The sequence below is a fragment of the Rhinopithecus bieti genome, unplaced genomic scaffold, assembly GCF_001698545.2.
Source record: "Rhinopithecus bieti isolate Rb0 unplaced genomic scaffold, ASM169854v2 scaffold_32096, whole genome shotgun sequence".
NCBI classification, from domain to species: Eukaryota; Metazoa; Chordata; class Mammalia; order Primates; family Cercopithecidae; genus Rhinopithecus; species Rhinopithecus bieti.
Window position 1 is genome coordinate 584,716 of NW_016813886.1, and position 18,988 is coordinate 603,703.

At 57.5% G+C, this 18,988-nt stretch overlaps 1 protein-coding gene across 3 annotated transcripts in view; it reads left to right on the plus strand.

Annotated features, from left to right (window-relative positions):
• The window catches only part of RASGEF1A (RasGEF domain family member 1A), a 36,666-nt gene extending 20,532 nt beyond the window's left edge, over nt 1-16,134 (plus strand). For all 3 annotated transcript variants that reach the window (XM_017849051.1, XM_017849052.1, XM_017849050.1), the window contains exons 2-13: nt 5,276-5,479; nt 8,011-8,133; nt 8,793-8,930; nt 9,850-10,071; nt 10,483-10,557; nt 10,957-11,049; nt 11,497-11,599; nt 11,678-11,757; nt 12,495-12,686; nt 13,602-13,725; nt 14,153-14,225; nt 14,432-16,134. In XM_017849051.1, coding sequence (XP_017704540.1) covers nt 5,282-5,479; nt 8,011-8,133; nt 8,793-8,930; nt 9,850-10,071; nt 10,483-10,557; nt 10,957-11,049; nt 11,497-11,599; nt 11,678-11,757; nt 12,495-12,686; nt 13,602-13,725; nt 14,153-14,225; nt 14,432-14,456 — 1,446 coding nt within the window. In that variant the 5' untranslated portion in view covers nt 5,276-5,281 and the 3' untranslated portion in view covers nt 14,457-16,134. The remainder of the gene's footprint in view (nt 1-5,275; nt 5,480-8,010; nt 8,134-8,792; nt 8,931-9,849; nt 10,072-10,482; nt 10,558-10,956; nt 11,050-11,496; nt 11,600-11,677; nt 11,758-12,494; nt 12,687-13,601; nt 13,726-14,152; nt 14,226-14,431) is intronic.
• Nucleotides 16,135-18,988: the final 2,854 nt, after the last annotated feature.

Here is an 18,988-nt window from a genome sequence, read left to right on the forward strand (position 1 = left end):
CAGGTGGGGCACCTTGGGTCAAGCCTGAAAAGGCTGGGACAGCCACAATCAGGCGGAGTAGTGGAGGCCTGGGGAGAGCCCTGTGCCTTGTTGTCTGCCACCTCCCCTCTGGCCTGCTGCAGCACATCCCGGCAGGCAGGTGGCAAGGGGCCTCTAGGTTCAGCCTCTCTCAGGCAGCCTCCACTCCAGGCCTCCCACAGTGCTGCTGAGGCTGTGCAGGGCAAGGGTGTGACCCTCAAGGCCCAGCCAGGACGACTTGGGCTCAGATACAGGGAGGACCCGCTTCTCAAATGTTGCTCCTAGAGAGCCAAGTAAAGCCAAGTATGGAAACTGGCTCTCTCCCGAGATGGAAGAGGACCCCCCTCTCACCAGCAGGCTGGGCCTCTGAACTGCCCTTGTGCCCACTGGCCCTGTGTGGGAGGTGAGAAGGGAGTGAGGCGCGTCCTCCAGGAGACAGTGAGTCACTCTTCCCCGCCTCACTGTGAGCACGTTTCTTCTGCGTTGATTAGCTCTATAATTAGGAGGCGCTTTCCTTCCTGCCTGAACAGAGGAGGGGCTGCAAGGAGCCAGAGGGACTGCTGGGTGAAAGCCTGTCCCCAACTCCCTGCAAGGGGCTGCTGCTCTTCCAGGTGAGGGTTGCCACAGACATTGGTCTGGCACACTGGCTGGCTCCGGCCCCATCTGTGCCTACATCCCGGGGGAAGGGGGAGGGTGCTTCCTGAGCCCTTCACAGGGTCTGCTGCCTCGAGATGGGTCTGATGCGGCCAGCAGCAGCTGAGGCAGGAGAGAGGCTCCCCGTGCTTCCTGGAAGTCTGTGGAAGATGCCAGTGCCTCTCCTGCCCCCGAGACCAGTTAAATTAGAGTTGTTGGGGTGGGGGTCAGGCACGGTGTCTTTGAAAATCGCCACGTGGTGCTGGTGTGCACGTACTACAGCCGAGGGCCTGCCCTGGTTTGTTTATTGATTGATTGATTGAGGCAGGGTCTGGTTCTGTTGCCCAGGCTGGAGTGCAGTGGTATGATCATGGCTCACTGTAGCCTCAACCTCCTGGGCTCAAGTGATCCTCCTGACTCAGTTCCCCAAGTAGCTGGAACCACAGACATATGCCACCACACCTAGCTATTTTTTTTTTTTTAATTTTAGTAGAGACAGGGGTCTCTATGTTACCCAGGCTTGTCTCCAACTCTTGGGTTCAAGCGATCCACCCACCTCGGCCTCCCAAAGTGCTGGGATTACAGGCATGAGCCTCTGTACCCGGCCCCTGCCCTGGGTTAGCCAGTGCAGCTTACCTGGAGGCTGAGGCTCTCACACAGGTGGCTTCCCAGGCCTTCCATTCACCTGCACATGATTCATCTGGTGTCTTGCTCAGCAGCAGATGTGACCCAGCAGGCCTGGCCTGGAACTTGAGATCTGCACTTTGACAAGCGACAGGTCATGCTGTAGCTGCAGGTCCAGCGGCCACACTTGGAACTGAGAGGCTGTAGGGGAAGGGTCTAGAACTCTAGTATGCAGATGAGCTACCTGAAGGGGGAGCACTGGGCCCAATTCCACCAGTTTCTGGCTCAGGAGAAGGTGTTGCTCCTGCTTCGGGGACCACACTTGGCCTTAGAGCATCCATGCAGGATCTGGTTCTCTGGGGTCAGGGTGGCCTGCTCTGTCCAGGCCAGCCCCAGCTGGACTTGGGGTGGAAGTGATGGTTCCCACAAATGCTGGTTGAGCAAGCTGGCCCGCCACAGCCCTGTCTCTGCCTAGCCCTGGGGGGGCTTCCTGAGCTCTCCACAGTGCCCAGACACAAAGGGCCAGTGTGTCTAGAATAAGCAGTGCCTCCTGTGTGGGCTGGAGAGGTGCTGAGCAATCATGCTGGTGGGAGTCAGCTCCTGGGGGTGAGGAGGTACCTGGTGCCCAGCACCTTACACAGGGGCTCCTCTGATCCTCCCTGCAAACCCCTAAAGTAGTGCTCCCTGTGCCCATTTTATAGACAAATTAAGGCTCCGAGGGTTTGAGGATCTTGATACAGCCAAGACAGGTGGTGGAGCCAGGCTCAGACTTGGGCTCCCTGCCTGCCCCTGCTGCTTGCTCAGTGTGAATCCTGGCACTGCTGCCCTCTGGCTGTGACCTGGGGCAGTTACTCAGCCCTCGTCTGCATAAGGGAATAAAGGGTTCTCTGGGAGCATAGGGGGTGATTGGGAGGAGTAACTGGGATTCTTCACCTCTAGCATTGCCGTTTTCAGTGTTCAGCACCCTGGCCATCACTGTATTATGATCGCTATTGCTGTGACTGGAGCCAAGGGCCCAGTGTGCAGTTCTTCCCTGGGAAGGGGCCGCCTGGGGGTAGACACAGCTGTTCAGATACACAGGTTTGCAGTTGCATGTTGAAGTGCCTGTCCCTGCTGTTGGGGCGAGGAGGAAGCAGATGCAAGAACAAGTGACCTCAGGGCTGGGTGGGGGTGGCCGGCAGGGGACCCCGCAGGGGAAGTGCTGTCATCATCACCATTTCACAGCTGGGAAGGTCGAGGGCTGGCCAGAAGCACCCAGGAACAAGGAGTGGGCCTGCTGCGGGGCCAGGATTCCTGCCCGGGAAAAGCCATGTAGTGAACCTACCTCTCCACTTGGCACTGAGCCCTGGAGACCCTCCTCGAAGTGCTCCATGGCTGGGCAGGGTGGGCCCTGCTAGGCTTGAGCTTTCGGGGGTAGAGGCTCATGGGGCATCCCCCAGACCTGCAAGGTCTTGGTTTAAAACTGTTGAATGCAGGAGACCTAGCACTGGGCCATGTCCCCAGGTGGGTCTCCAGGTAGGCAGGACAGAAGGAACCCAGAGCACCCCACCTCTCAGGTCAGTGAGGCTCCACACGACCCCCCTCAGGCTCTGCTGACTCCCCGAAAGGATTGTGAGCATGTGCAGAACCCCTGCTTGCCTGGGACATCCCTGCGTGCTCCTCGTCCAGGCCCCCACCCTCGAAGGTGACCAGCTCCCACGTGGCCTTCCCAGCCCCTCTCTGGCTGCTGACCAGTGGGCTGGGTCCCTAGGCTGGCTCCTCAGCTCCTAGGCAGGCCTGGCCCTGAGGCAGGTCTCTCTGAAGGCTGGATGTGGAGTGGCCTTGCCCTGTGGGGGATCGGCTCGGGCTGAGTTTGTGGGGTGTCAGAGTGCATCCCCCACATACTACCTCCTGATCAGAGCAGCCTGCAGTGGGAGAGGCCAGTGGCATGGCAAATGCCCTCTCTGATGACCCCAAGAGCTTGGGGTGAGGAGGCCCAGCTGACCAAGGTTACCACCTGTTGGTCACCTTTTGAACCCAGAACTGTGATCTTGGGGAAGTTGTCTCAGTGCATTGGCCTCAGGTAAGATGCCTGAGACAGTGCTGAGCAGCTGTGGGCAACAAGAGGTCTGTGAGCCCACCTTCATGACTTCATTGCACAAATGGTCACTGAGTGCCACCCTGGGCCAGCAATAGGACACACAGGTGAATGATATAGCCACTTCTGGCTTTGTGGGTCAACAGTCTAGGTTAAACCCAGGGAGGCTTCCTGGAGGTGGTGACACCTAGGCTGGACTTGGAACTCCTGGAATTTCCTTAATTGAGTTCCTTCCCACTGTGCTTCAGTTTCACCATCTGAAAAATGAAGGATTGGCTCACATCAGTGGTTCTTGGGCTGGAGTAGAGGGTGTGTTGGAGTACAGAAGCAGCCACCCCGAGTTTCTGACCAGCAGGTCTGGGGCTAGGCCTGAGAATGTGCATTCTAACTTGTGTGAGGCACCACTGCTGGCCTGAGTTTGAGGGGAGCATTGTGTGTCTGAGCCATGACCTCCCTGCCCTGGAATGGGGACAGCACTGAGCCTGGGGGCCTAGAGATTCCACCCAGCCTCATTGTGGGGCCTTTGGTTGCGTTCTTGCTCTCCTTGCTAAGGATTTTCTAAGAATTCCAAGGAAACCTTTAGGCGTTTGGTGGGAAAACCAGTGTCATCTGGGCCGGATGCCCTTTTTTCCCTGGTGGCAGGGACAGGGATGTGCTGTGTGTGTGTGTATGGGGCGGCGGGCGGTGGGCAGGTGGTCCGCTCTCTGCTTGTAAGGCCCCTACAGGGCAGGGGCCCATGGTCCTGTCATGGCACTGAAGTAATCATGGCAACATGCTCTGCCCAGAGGGGAAACTAAGGCCAAAATGGCAGGAGGGCCTGGTTCCTCCACCTGACCTCAGCTGCTGGCACCTGTGCTGCCTTCCCTTGAGGGCCAGGAGGGTGAGGCTGGCTCTGTGTGCAGACAAGGCCATAGGCAGGCCACCCCTGGCTCTCAGGCTGGCAAATGCTGCATTGCCCAGTCTCCACTTGGCTCCTCCCAGGCATGGTTGGCTGTCTGGGGCACTGGGGAAACAGGCCCAGAGGGCTTCAGACTCCCTTAGGCTTCACAAGAACTCCCAGCTACAGGGTGTGGTGAGACCTTGAGCCCCGTCACAGTGGGCCATGCCATGGAGGACAGTCCCAGTGTGGGCACTGAGCCCGCCAGGAGGCCCCGCTGCTCAGACATCTGCATCTCAGGAGCACTCAGATTCACTCAAAGCCAGTTCCAGATCTCTCTTCAGCCCCGCCCACCTCATATTGGTCAGCCGCTCGGCCCCAGACCTTCACCGTGTGGAGTGGCCCTGCTCACTACTCCTGCTACCACCTGCCTGAGCAAGCTCTCCCTGGGCTGTGGCAAGACCCACCGTTCACGCAGCAGCCACCACAAGTCAGACTACTGTGCTCAGAGCCCCAGGCTCCCACCTCACGAAGCAGCACATGCAGCCTGTGTGTCCGGCCCCGAGTTCTCAGACTGCCCTCCAGCTCCTGGCTGCACACATCTCTGGGTCAGGACCTCAGCACCCACTGTCCCTCATGCCTAGGGTGTTCCTTTCTTATCCTGGGAGCTGCGTGGCCAGCCCCATCAGTTGTTCACAGCCCTCTCACCCCAGGCGGCCCTGACTGCCCACCATGGGCTCCCTGTCCCTCCTCGGACGATTTCTCCAGAGTTTCTCTTCTCTGCTGGCTCTGAGTGTCCAGGGCCCTGGAATGAGGCCTGGTCCACAGGGAGCTGAAGACACAGTGATCAGATGTGCAGCAGCTGGGGGACCACTGAGGAGCCCGCCTGCCCCTGCCCTGGGATGCGGGTGCCCTCTGCCAGTACTGCTGTGCCCCTGCCACGCACCCCTGTGCACATGCATGCAGGCTGTAGGCTGCCTGGGAGGAGGGTCTGTGGAGCTGTGGAGGCGCCTTTGATGCCTCATGTCCTTGCTCTTCTCTCCCAGGAAACTATGCCCCAGACGTCCGTTGTCTTCTCCAGCATCCTTGGGCCCAGCTGTAGTGGACAGGTGCAGCCTGGCATGGGGGAGCGTGGAGGTGGGGCCGGTGGTGGCTCCGGGGACCTCATCTTCCAAGATGGACGCCTCATCTCTGGGTCCCTGGAGGCCCTGATGGAGCACCTTGTTCCCACAGTGGATTATTACCCCGATGTGAGTACGTGGGGTCTTGTGGAGTGAGACTAATGGGGTGACCTGGGCTCCAGCAGATGTCAGGTGTGGAAGGGAGGCCCCCACAGAATGGTAGAGCTGGACCGGGCTGCAGGAGGGGCAGGGCAGTGGAGGGCCCAGGCCCACCTCCAGGGCCTTCTCTGCCTTCTGCTCTGCATACACCCCCAGCTAGCAGGGGGCCTGGGGAAACCTGCTGTGACTTCCCTGCTGCTGCCCCAGGCAGGAGGAGATGATCTTGGGGACACAGGAAGCAGAAACACACAAGGGCCGAGCAAGGCCCTGAGTTCTGAGCAGGGCCTCCAAGGAGGAAGAGGAGTTTTAAAGGGCAAAGCCAGCACTTGGGGTCCTGGCGAGGTCACGCCCAGCGCAGGTCCTGGAGCCCAGGGCTGAGCTGGGAAGCTGGTTTGTACATAAACCCTGGTGGTCCAGAATGAAGAGGAGATGGCCTGGCTTGCCCTGCCCTGTCAGCAGAGCACTGTTCAGGCTGACTTGGGGACTGTTCCTAGGCAACAACCCTAATCCTCCCTTTTCACCTCAAGGTGGCATGATACAGTCTTGGAACAGAGAAAGCGTTCCCTTGTCAAGTGTGGCTTCCCTCCCCCTGGAGGGTGATGTCTCTTAGCAGCAGTGGCACTGGGCCTGCCAGCTCCCTCTTGTGAGCTGAGCATTTACCCTCTGGGAGGGCCAGTCCTGCCCACGTCATGCTACCCCCTCTCCCTCCCTGCCCTGCTTGTCAGCCTGGGAGTCAGACAGCTTGCAGGGAGGTGGGCAGGAGGGATGCTGCCCTCTAGCTTCCAATGAACGGGGCTGCAGTCAGCCTGGCTTCACCACCTGCCAGGCTTCCTCTGCCTTCTGGGCTTTCGGTGAGGGGGCCTTGCCTTTCTGTTGCCCACTCCTCCTCTTCCTCCATCTGTCCTTCTGTCCGTCCCGTAAGCCCTGTCAGGGTTTGGCTGGGGCCGGAGATGGCAGTGCAGACAGGCTGGTGAGTGCTCACAGGGCAGAGCCAGGGGAGAGGCCCAAGGCCCTGAAGTAGTCCAGGGCAGGACCATCTGTGGGACATGGGCCTCATGCCGCAGCTGGAGAAGCCGCCCCTCTCAGAGGCCTACCCCAGAGGAGCCAACTTGGCAGTCACCCAGTGTGGTCCCTGTGCCCTAGGATCTGACCAGCTTCCCAGGAGAGGACAGAGGGATGGTAGGGGCAGGAGAGTCCAGTTGGGCATTGGCTCCTCTGCCAAGCATCTACCCCTCCCCCGCCACCCCACCATTCCGCATGTGCACAGGTAGCTGAACACACTCACATATGCACACAAACACACACACACAGTCTCCTTTCTCCTCCTTGGAGATGCACAGGCATCTCCCCTTGGGTGCCCTGCCCTTGGCCAAGAGCTCCATGGCGGGCCTTTCCTCCACATCTTGGTTGTCTCCTTAGAAGGTGGACCCTGAGAGATGTGCTGGCTCTGACCCCCCAAGTCCCCATGCTGCACAGCCTGGGGCAGGGCGTGGGAGGTTTGCAGGATGTTAGAGGAGTCCCCGGTGCTCCAGGTGACTCCAGGGAGGGCTGCGGTGGGCAGTGCCAGCCCAGGCCCCTGAGTCCTGCTCCAGGAGGCCTGTACTCCCAGCAAATACAACCTGGCTTGCTTCTGGCTAGGGCAAGAAAAACCGGGTTATGTGGGCTGGGAGTAGGGGCAGAGGCTCCTGGGCAGCCCAGCCCACGTGCAGCAGCCACGTGGGGCAGAGTCCCTCTAGGGAGTCCCAGGCAGTCTCCCTGACCTGCAAGTCTACCCTGTCCACAAGCAGGAGCCAAAGTGAAGTTCCCACAGACATTGACCCTCATTAGACAAAAGGCCCAAGAACCCAGCCCATGAGGATCTCGATGGAGGGCATGTGGATGTGGTATGGAGGGGCCCTGCTCTGGCAGTCAGGGTCTAGGCCCAGAGATGGTCAGAGAGTGCAGGGACCCCCACCACCATTGCTTCTCAGGCCCCGCCCCTGCTGATGGGGCCTCGGCCCTGCTGATGAGGCCCCGCCCCATGGATCAGCCCTGCTCCCGATAGGCCCCGCTCCTGTGCCAACCTCCCTGCATCCCCCACCCTCCCCACCGCTGACCTCCAGCCCGGCCCACGAGGATCTGAAGAAGCAGCTGGCTTGCATCCTGGCGCAGCGAGCCCCATGGAGCCCTACCAACGTCCCAGGGTGGGGTTAGCCCTATGGTGGCTTGGGGCAGAGAGGGGGAGAATCCCAGTGGAGGAAGGCTGCTAGGAGCCCTCGGAGAGCTGCTGGGAGGCGGGGCTCGAGCTGTGCCTCTTAGGTAGGCAGGGCCGAGGTAGCAGTAAGAGGAGGAAGGGCCTGCAAGGCGAAGGGAACCGGGCAGGCGAAGGCATGGCCGCCGGACGGGCGGTGCTGGGCCTGGGAAGCAGCCGGGCCAGGTGAAGCAGCGCGGTGAGCCCCCGGGGGGCCTGCTTCCGCCAAGCCTCACCCTCCCTCCGCCCTCTCTCCGTCTCCTGCCTTCAGAGGACATACATCTTCACCTTTCTCCTGAGCTCCCGGGTCTTTATGCCCCCTCATGACCTGCTGGCCCGTGTGGGGCAGATCTGTGTAGAGCAGAAGCAGCAGCTGGAGGCCGGGCCTGAAAAGGTGATCCGGGGCCTGGCTGGGGCACGGGTCGGGGCAGGGGGCGGGAGGTGAGGTCAAGGCTAGGGGCTGGAGGCATGGGGCGGGGTTCCGGGTGGAGTCGGGGGGCGGGGTCAGGGCTAGAGTTGGGCGTGGCCTAGCTGGGGTTGTAGGGTGGGGTCCAGGGTAGTACCAGGGGGTGGGGTCATGGCTGGGGTTGGGTTGTGCGTGCCTGTGGACTAGGGCGCGGGGGCGCGTCGCCTCGCCTCAGGGTCACACCGCTTTCAGCGCTGTCGCCCTGCTTTCAACCGCGGGGGGCAGACGGGAGCTCTCCTCTAACTAGATGGCTTGGCTTGGGTTATTTTACTGTGTTGTTTTTATGGGTGACTTCTAATTATAGCAAATGGAATTAGTTTTTTGTCACCTTAGAGATGGGGTAGGTTTTTTGAATATAAGTTTATTTAAGTGAAAAAGAAAGCCAACTTAAGGGGAAGAAAGAAGGAACCAAACAGGAGTCGTGTGGTGGTTCAGGTCTGGCCAAACTGCAGGTGGCACGCAGTTGGGGGCTGTGCCCAGCACAGGGCCTGGGGTGTGGCTCGGGGATGTGGGAAGCTTGCACAATTTGCCATCTTGTCCTCTGCTCTGCCCTGTGGGGCCTCACTCTGTATCCTCTGCTGCCCCAGGCCAAGCTGAAGTCCTTCTCAGCCAAGATCGTGCAGCTCCTGAAGGAGTGGACGGAGGCCTTCCCCTATGACTTCCAGGATGAGAAGGCCATGGCTGAGCTGAAAGCCATCACACACCGTGTCACCCAGTGCGACGAGGTGAGTGCTCCCTGGGCTCTGGTCAGGGTCCTTGGGTGTGTGTCAGGGTCTGCCCTTGGGAGGGTGGGGGCTTCGGGGATAATTCTGTATGTGGTCCCCTTCCATGTTACTCCCCCAGGAGAGTTGCTGGGTGGCCCCATTCAACCTCCCTTCCCCCAGATGACAGCTCAGCTGGCCAGCAGTGGGCCAGAGTCACTCATGATACTGCACACAGGGACCTTGCAGCCCAGTTGCAGGCCTGGCGATCATTGCCTCGACCCTCTCCTGGCCCTTGCTGTTCTTGTCCCTGGAGTGGGAGCCTAATGAGAGTTTGTAAGATTCTGCCTGTCCTGGATTAGTGAGAGGAGGTGGGGGTAAGCCTTTAAATAGGCCTCCCATTTTTCAAATGTCTTCACCCTTGCCTTTGGTGGAGAGAGAACTGGAGATGCCTGGGCCAACTGGGCCTCCACAGTAGAAGCATTCCCTATGCTTAGCAGCTCCTATTCACCCAGAGTACTCCAGGAGGAGCCAGGGATCCCAGGCTGCCCCCACCTAGGGGGCAGAGACTCCTGGCTTTGGCAGAAGCCTTTCCCATGCCTTGAACTGTTCTATGGGCCGCTCCTGCTGCAGGAAGCACCTCAGTGGGCCGCCTCTGAAAAAGTCATGCTTTTCAGACCCAAAAGCTCAGCCTTGAGCCTGTCTCTGCCCTTGGCCTTGTTCTGCAGCAGGACAGCCCACTGAGACCCCTCCCCAGCAGTCCTCAGAGGAGCCCACACTGCGCCCCACTTTGTCCTTGAAGGCCTGAAGGCTGAGGTTTAGATAGGAGCTGTGGGCTCACGTTGGTCAGGCACATCCCTGGAGGTGAGATGGATCCTACCCACAGTGGTGGTGGCCTTGCTGCCAGCCCATGCTGGCACCCTTATTGCCCTCAACCCCACAGGAGAATGGCACAGTGAAGAAGGCCATTGCCCAGATGACGCAGAGCCTGTTGCTGTCCCTGGCTGCCCGGAGCCAGCTCCAGGAACTGCGCGAGAAGCTCCGGCCACCGGCTGTAGACAAGGGGCCCATCCTCAAGACCAAGCCACCAGCCGCCCAGAAGGACATCCTGGGCGTGTGCTGCGACCCCCTGGTGCTGGCCCAGCAGCTGACTCACATTGAGCTGGTCAGTGCTGCTTCATGCCCTGACTGGGGGGCGGGGGCTGCGGGACCACAGTGCCTCTTTCAGCACAGCACTGCAGGCCCCTGCTAGTCACACTGAGCCATCAGGGAAGCCTGCTTGCCAGTCCCAACTGCTACACTTCATGCCAGGTGTGTGTCTATCTGAGTGGCAGGCACCTCTGTGCCTGGCATTCACGTCCTCAGGAGCACAGCAGTGCTGTGTCAGTGGGAGGAGCTGGAGCAGCATTGTCCTGCAGTGGGGACTGCAGTGGCCCTAGGATGGAGGACTGTCCTGGGAGGAGGTGAAGGTCCTATGCCCTGGGCAGCTCCTCCCCTCCTTGTGCCCATGCCTATGCAGTGCTGTCCCTTCTCCAGGGGAGGCTTGTCACCTTCCCTTTGCTGTCTTCCACCCCAGGACAGGGTCAGCAGCATTTACCCTGAGGACTTGATGCAGATCGTCAGCCACATGGACTCCTTGGACAACCACAGGGTAAGTGGGCCAAGGCCTGTGGCACCCCTGCCAGCCCTGTCTGCCTGGCACTTGCCACTTCCATTGGGTGTGGGCCTCACTTAGCATGCCCCGAGCGCCTCTGGAGTGCTGGGCCATGAGCCCTGATGGATATGGCACTGGCCCTCCTAGCACCTGCTCCAAGAGGCCTTAGATGGCTGTGCTGGTCATGGATGTTGAGTGCTGGGAAAGGTCACAGACTTGGGCCGGGGAGCCAGCCTGGCCTGCCAGCTCTGCGCTGGGCAGCAAGGAGCTGGCAGGCATGATCAAGGCTGCTGCAGTGTAGGCTGAGCCATGGCTGGGGACCAGGGCCAGCTGTGGGGACTGAGTTGTCCAGCCAGGGTCCTCCAGGCCCCCTATGACCTGCTGTGTCCTTTCCAGTGCCGAGGGGACCTGACCAAGACCTACAGCCTGGAGGCCTATGACAACTGGTTCAACTGCCTGAGCATGCTGGTGGCCACTGAGGTGTGCCGGGTAAGTGCCCACACCCAGCGAGGCCCTGATCCTGCCCCAGAAGTTAGATGATGGAACTTTAAGAGTGAACGCACGAAGTCCCTCTTGCATTGTCAGGGCCTTGGTGGTCCCCCAATCCCAACATACAGCGATTCCTTCAATGACAACAGACACCCTGTCCATGGAGTGCTCCCCATGCCCAGCACCATTTTTCTTGCCTATGTGAGGCTTTGCCAGCCCTCACAGCCCTCTGGGGCAGATGGTGCCCTCCCTTTGATGACTGAGGAGCCTGAGCATAGGCAGTGCGCATGTCTGGGCCTCCCAGACACAGCCATAGACCTGGACCAGCCCACTGTGGCCAGAAGCTAAGTCCCAAGGTCCTCCCTGCCCCTCTGTTCCTCTGCCCGGTGGCCCCAGCTCCTGCTGTCCCCTGGCAGCGCTGTGCTGAGGTCACCTGCCACCTTCCAGGTGGTGAAGAAGAAACACCGGACCCGCATGTTGGAGTTTTTCATTGATGTGGCCCGGGAGTGCTTCAACATCGGGAACTTCAACTCCATGATGGCCATCATCTGTGAGTGACTGGGCACCCAGGGTGGGGCTGCTGCGTGGCCCGCCCCCGAGCCCTGACCCTACCTGCTGTCCTCTGCAGCTGGCATGAACCTCAGTCCTGTGGCAAGGCTGAAGAAAACTTGGTCCAAGGTCAAGACAGCCAAGTTTGATGTCTTGGAGGTAGGCACCTGAGTCCCTGTCACAGCTGCGAGCTGCACCCACTTTGTCCCACAACAGGTCGAAGGGGGCCCTGACAGTGGGGGTGGGGAGCTGCTGCCCTCTCCCTGGGGTCAGCACCTACCTGCTGGCTGAGTTGGCCTGGCGTGTTCGTCCTCCAGCAGTGGGGACTTAAGGTGTCCTCGGTTACTTCAGGCAGACCTGGCATCGCCTAAGGCGAGTTCCAGAGTGGAAGGCGGTTAAGCAAGAATTTGACAAGAGTGGGGTTGTGTTGGAAGACACTGCCTTTTCCTTGGTCAGTGTCTCCAGGTCCTGCCTTGTCTAGATGGCCCAGAGGCCGGCAGACAGGATCACCTGCAGCCTTCCTCAGATGTGTGTGATGACAGAGTCCATTTTTGCAAAGCATGTGTCTTGTAGAGCTGATCAGGTCTGGGAGATGTTGATCTAAGTAGAGGAGCAGAGGGAAGTCTCGAAGGAGGGCAAGGGGGTCAGGCCTGGCAGGCAGGGCAATGACACTTCTTTATGGCTTTCCAGAGGACGCCGGGACCTGAACTCAGAAGCCCTGGCCCCAGAGTTCAGCCAGGCAACCTTGGGCATCCCCTCCCCTGTGCTAACTCCCAGGCTGCCCAGGGGCCAGGTGCCTTCTCTGTCTGCTGCCTCCTGCTCTGCAGAGGGGTATCCTGAGCAGGTCAGAGGAGCATGGGGCTGTGATGCTCACTAGGTCCTCCCTGTGCCCACAGCATCACATGGACCCGTCTAGCAACTTCTGCAACTACCGCACAGCCCTGCAGGGGGCCACGCAGAGGTCCCAGATGGCCAACAGCAGCCGTGAGAAGATTGTCATCCCTGTGTTCAACCTCTTCGTTAAGGACATCTACTTCTTGCACAAAATCCACACCAACCACCTACCCAACGGGCACATTAACTTCAAGGTGAGCTCAGCCCCGTGGGGTCCCAGCACAGGGCAGGCCAGGTGGAAACTGTCTTGAGCTACTGGAGCTGCCAGGCAGTAGCCCTGGGTCAGGGTCTGTGGGTTTCCTGAGCATTGCCTGAGGTTCACAAGGGCCTTCAAGACCGAAAGCCTTATGGTGGGTCAGGGGTGCTGTTTGACTGCGAGGTTTGAGGTGTACCCGTCTATGCTTCTGGATGGATGGCCTAGTTGCAGAGCTTGGAGTCACAGGGAATTGTATTTATCCAGGACCGTGGTTCCAGCCTGGCCCCAACAGGGAGACAGCCCTGTCCACCCCTGTGGGATTGGAGGTCAGGAGGGGTTTAGGTAGGAAGGGACTTGAGTAGGGAGGAGGCGGCAGAGAATTCCAGATGGAAGTGAAGAGCCTACCTGGTGGGCCTGAAGGCACCTGGTGAGGATGGGAAGGTGGGACATAGGTGGCAGGGCAGGTGTAGGCGGCTCTGGGCTGCTGGATGCCTACCTCACACAGGTGAGGGGTGGGCAGGAGCAGGGATCCCTCCGAAGGTCCCAGAGAAGGGACATCATGACACGTTCTGGTTGGCGCCACTGGGCTGGGTGTGGATGGGGTGCCTGCCTTAGGCTGGAGTCATCAGTAGGGCCTTCTTTGGGTCCCTGCACAGAGAGGCAGAGACCCTGCTGCCGGTCTGATGGCCCAGGTGGAGGGCTAGATAGAGTGGCCTTGGGGGACACCTGCTGGCTCTGAGGCTGCATGGCATGCCACCATTGCCACAGAGTCAGCGTGCAGGGCCACTGTCCCATCTCGCTGGGACCAGTGAAGTGGGCAGGAGACTGAGGCCAAAACCTGCGTCCCCTGCCCTGACCGAGTGTTTGGTGCTTAAGGTGACAGATGAACATCAGTTGGTTTTGTTCCCTTCAGAAATTTTGGGAGATCTCCAGACAGATCCATGAGTTCATGACATGGACACAGGTAGAGTGTCCCTTCGAGAAGGACAAGAAGATTCAGAGTTACCTGCTCACGGCGCCCATCTACAGCGAGGAAGGTGAGGGCTGCCTCCCAATGCAGCATGCCTCCCTCCCCATCTGACTCCTTGTCCAGGCCCGGTGCCCTTTGGGGTTGCCCTGGGAGGTGGCCTGCTGGCTGCTCCATGCCACACAGGGCAGGCTCTGCTCGCACAGGCGAGTGTGCATGAGGGTGGGTCGTGGGATGGATGGAAGAGAAGGACAAGAGACTCAGTTTCCAGTGGCCACTGGAGAGGGTCACATGGGGTTAGGGCAGGAGCTGCAACACGAGGAACCTTCCTAGAGTCCCCAACAGGCAGCCTGAGAGCCCCACACAGCAGAGAACTGTGTTCAGCCCAGCCAGAGGTCACTGTCCCCTTGTCCTGGGCTGCACCCTTGAAGGGACAGCTGGGTTCAGACAGACACTGCATGGGGACGCAGGCTCTGAGGGACTTTCCTGTCTCTCAGCTCTCTTCGTTGCCTCCTTTGAAAGTGAGGGTCCTGAGAACCACATGGAAAAAGACAGCTGGAAGACCCTCAGGTAGGAGAGTGCCAGGGACATGGGAGTCTGTGAGGAAGAGGGAGGACTCAGGGTGGGCACAAGGGTCACCCTCCTGGAAAGGGGGCCTGGGCACTGCCGCGTCCCTGGTGCAGGGCTGCCGGACATGTTTGGTGGGAGGCTGAGGATGGCTTAGACCCGCCGCCCTGCTCGGGCCTGAGTGCTGCCTGTCCCCTGTCCCCCTCTAGGACCACCCTCCTGAACAGAGCCTGAGGCGGATGCAGCCCGCGACGCCAGAGGAAGCACGCGCACTAACTGGGTTTAAATTTCGACTGATGTGGGTTGAGATGAGGAGGCCTCACTGGTTGGGGTCCATTTTGTATATAACTTTTATGAGAAAAAAATGGTAATTATTTCATGCATCAACCTTTGGCACTTACAAAGTTTTTTTTGTTTATTTTAAATAACAGGGCAGGGCCCTGCTTTGGGGAGGGAGAGGGGAGAGTATCATGGGAGATGGCATCCATGATAACATCTTATTCTAATGAAATGTAGATTTTTATTTTCTACTTTTGATTATTAACATCTTATGAAAAAAATATTTTAAAAAACCCAACCAAAACCAACGTGAGCCCTGCCTGCTCGGACGCCTTTCCAGCCAGTGTCTCTGACGTCGGGGTTAGTGCCTTAGAGGGTACTGGGGTCTGGTCTTCCTGCTCTGTGGTTCGGGCTATGGTGAGTCCCACTCCATCTGGGTGCCTGCCCTCAGGAGGGCTTGTGGCTGGGAGGTCACGTCTGCACACTTCTGGAAGTGAGCCTTTGAGTACAGGCTGTCCAAAGTTTACATTTTCATTTTCCTTTCAGGGATTTGTGGAGTCAGGGAGGGGCAGGGGGCACCTGGCAGCATATTTTCTGTGACAATGTGTCCAGCAAATCATTCTTCAACTACATTTTAGAAAGCAGGAAATCTAAAATAAGGGAGGGAAGCATGGAGTTGTCAGTTTTTTGGGCTGCGACTGAAAGACACACTGAGCTGTGATGAAGAAAAATACACGGCTGACTCCAGGGTGGTGACATTTAGAGCTAGTCTTGAAACCTACCTACAGAGGGGAGGGAGCCAACAGCCCTCCTCCCACCTGGGTGGGCAGCGCCCCTAATTGGAATTGGAAACAAAATTCGCCAGGCCATACTGCTGGAGCCCATTCAGATAAAACTGCCCAATACTGAGAGGTGTTTTCTACACCCAGCTAGAGGAGCACACTCCATTTTCTCATGTCTGACTTCCTGGTGTGAGCCCTGGGCCCTACTGACCATGGCGCAGGACAGCTGTCCTTCAGAAAGCGTGAGGTCCATCCACGCAGACCGTCTCCCTTGCAGGAATTCCGCACCCTCGTCCCTCTCTGCATTCCCGGCTTCTGCAGGAGCCTTGATTAATGGGGAAGCCTGGGTGAGGATGGGCCAGGTCCCAATTCCCAAAGCTCCTGGGAGAGCCTGAAGACACTGGGAGAGGCTGGGCCTGGGGAGGGGGCAGCCCTAGGCCCGCTGCCCATGCCTCTGGTCCTGGGTGGAGCAGGAATAGTTCCACTGTATTGTCACAGTGTGTTTGCACTTTCCGAGGTTCTAGCTAGTACAGATTGCATATTGATAGTACATATTGCTTTGTTTATGTCTTTGAGATGAGAAAGGCTTAAAACTTGAGAATATATATTTGGAATACAGCCTTAGAACGGTTTCTGTACACATCCACGTGCACTTCACGGGTGATCAGTTCTAGTACCTACTTGAAACAGTGTCTATGTTTGCTACTTTATTTTCCCAATTTGATACATACCCTGATCTGATGTTTTGGTATTTAAGATGAACTCTGAGTATGAAGCTGTACCATAATGCAGGATGTCAGTTTTGGTGTGACTGGACATACTTGCTTCAATAAAAGAACACGTCACTCCCCTCCCTTGCCTGCTATGTGTGTACGGTGAGGGGGCAGCCCTGCTGCTGGCTGGAGACGTGGGTCCTCTGGGGCAGGGAGGAGGGTGAGGCTGCCAGGCCTGCTGTGGCCTTCCCAGGAGGGACTGGGCAAGGGACTTTTGTCTCCAGTTGGCAACACTTTCTGACAATGGGCTTTCCACTGAATAAGGCAAGACTCGAAAAAAGCTATAGGAGGCATGTTTAGTCCTACTTTCCTCAATGTGAGCTCCAAAAAGATGTCACTGGCTGCTGTATTGCATGGTCACATGGTCATGTAAGTTCAGGATACCTAGTTAAGCCAGGCTGTATGGGCTGTGTTACTGCAGAGGAGTCAGATGGCCTCTCTGGGGCAGGGGAGGTTGGGGAACCCGTGGACGCAATCCTGCAGGGCAGCCTGCAGAAAGCAGGTCTGGAGGGGCTGCTTCTGGTGTCATGAGTTATACTCAAGAGTAACAGAGAAGAGGGGTTCTTTGGGGGGCACATGAGAGCTCAAGAATTGAAGAAAAAGAACTAAGGCTCCAGAACCAGGACATGGTACTCCCATCTGCTCCTCCAACCTGCCCATTCCCGCGGTTCTCAGGCCCGGACTAGGTGGGGACTGCACCCCAGGGATAACTCAGCTCATCTTTCACTATGTGCTGAGTGTCATCATTCCCACGAGATGAGCGCCATCCCACAGAAACCTTTCTGGGGTACGGGCATGTTCTGTATCTGTGCTGTCCAGTACAGCAGCTGCCAACCACATGTGGGTCCTGTCCACTGGGATGTGGCCAGTGTGACCCAGGGGCTGAATTTGGGATGTGAATTTGGACAGCCAGGGGCCCCTGTGTTGGATGGAAGCTGGGCCTTGGGGCCTTGCCACCCCATGCAGTGGGCAGTACAGGACAGGTGCTCAGGTGTCTGTGGAGGAAATGGGGACATGGAGATGATGCTTGAGCTTTTAGTGAATGATATTTTTTAGGTCTTTAAATCCAATGGCATCCCTAATTTCCTGGTGAAGTTATTTTTGGGTGTTCATCTGCCTCAGCTGAAGAAGGGGGAGTGCATAATTTGCCCTGGCCTTGCATACAGCCTCAAGCTGGGCGGGCCATCCTCTGCCATGGGCAGTGGCTCTCAAGCGTGGGTCCCTGGGAACCTGTTTGAATGTCCATTCTTAGGCCCCTCCACACACCTCCTGAACTGGCAACATGGTGGGGGCCTAGTCCAAGCCCTGGGCCGCACAGTACGTGCGAGAAGCACTCAGTGGGTGACAGTCCCTGTGTGATGGCTGAATGTCACCCTTCAAACACGTTTCAGGAACAAATGGATGTCAGAGTGTCAGATGTAGCAGAATAAGCTAAAGATCTGTACTAAGCCATGGAGACTTCTGTGACACATGTTGCTTGTGACACACACCTACTATGCCCATACGTGAACATAGGCCCTGCTACTCAGGGAGGCACAAGGCAGCAGGGAGGGAGCAAGGAGCTGGGGAACCTGGAGTGAGTGCTGGTCTTCAGCCCCCAGCTGGAGAAGCTTGGACAAACTGTTCACCTTATAGCCTCCATGTTCTCATTTGATCTCCCTTGCAGGGCTGTGGTGGCAGACAGAGCAGGCACCCGGTTCATTGTCAGCACAGTCAGTGCTGTCTGTGGACTGGCCCTGGTGCTAGGGACGTCAAGCAGCACTTCTGCAAAAGGACACAGCACCTTTTGGGAAAAGTGAAGCAAAGTCTTCTAAGAAGCAAAGGCAGACAGAACAGGCACCTGGTCCACTGTCAGCACAGTCGGTACTTGCTGTGGACTGGCCCTGGTGCTCGGGACGCCAAGCAGCACTTCTGCAAAAGGCCACAGCACCGTTTGGGAAAAGTGAAGCAAAGGCTCCCTTCTCAAAGGAACACCTGGGGTCCTGGTCAATACGAAGCATGTTAGCATTCCCCATAGTCACTGTTCAATCCAACTGGCACAGAAATATAAATGGGAAAGAATTCCCACAAATTTACATTCAAAACTTCAAGAGGCAAAACTAAACTGCAGGCCAGTTTAGATGATGTTAACACAATTTCAATCTTTACTCCCAACAAGGAAGTCAGGATACTGTGAGGAAGGTGAGGGGCTGACGAACACCTCACAAGTATCTACCCCACAGCACCGGGATGCTCAGGTGCAGACGCTCAGGTACGACTCTACAGCAGCAGGGCTGAGTGGTTCAGCAACAGTGCAGGGAAGAGTGTAAGAAAGTAAACTGCACCACTTGTCCATTTCTGGCAGTGTGAGAGATGAAGTGTGTGCCCACTGAAAATGATAGATAAAGTTGTACCAAATTTAAAAATCCAAGTGAAGGCAGGAAGCCAGAGAAGTCAGGGAAGCTCTGAAGCCTGCTTTGCCTGAGGGTAAGGACCATGAACTTCTGTTTTCAAGTCCACAGGGGTAGAGAAAAACGTCCAGGGCCTGCCTCAAGATGAAGAACCAAATAGGAGACCCCAGCCCATAAAGCTGGCATCTCAAAGAACCACCCCTCAGTGCAGCCGTAAGGCGCTCCATCCAAACCCCACCGAGGGAGCTAGGAAAAGCTCCCTGATTTGAACCTCAGCACTGAATGGAGGCAGGGAAATTTTACCTTGATAATTGATAACGATGAATCAGTGAGCTTCACAAAATTTTGCAGCACAAATCAACACTGGTCCAACAAACTTTAAGCTGAGAATTCTTTGAACTGGCCCTGAACCTGTACTGCCCCTAAACATCCAGTAGAAACAAACATTCTGACCTATATTCCAGCTTTTTAAAAAAATCTCCTTAGCTGTGTCTAATTTTGTTCCACCCATCTGTTGTATTTAAAAAATTCAATTATTGTAG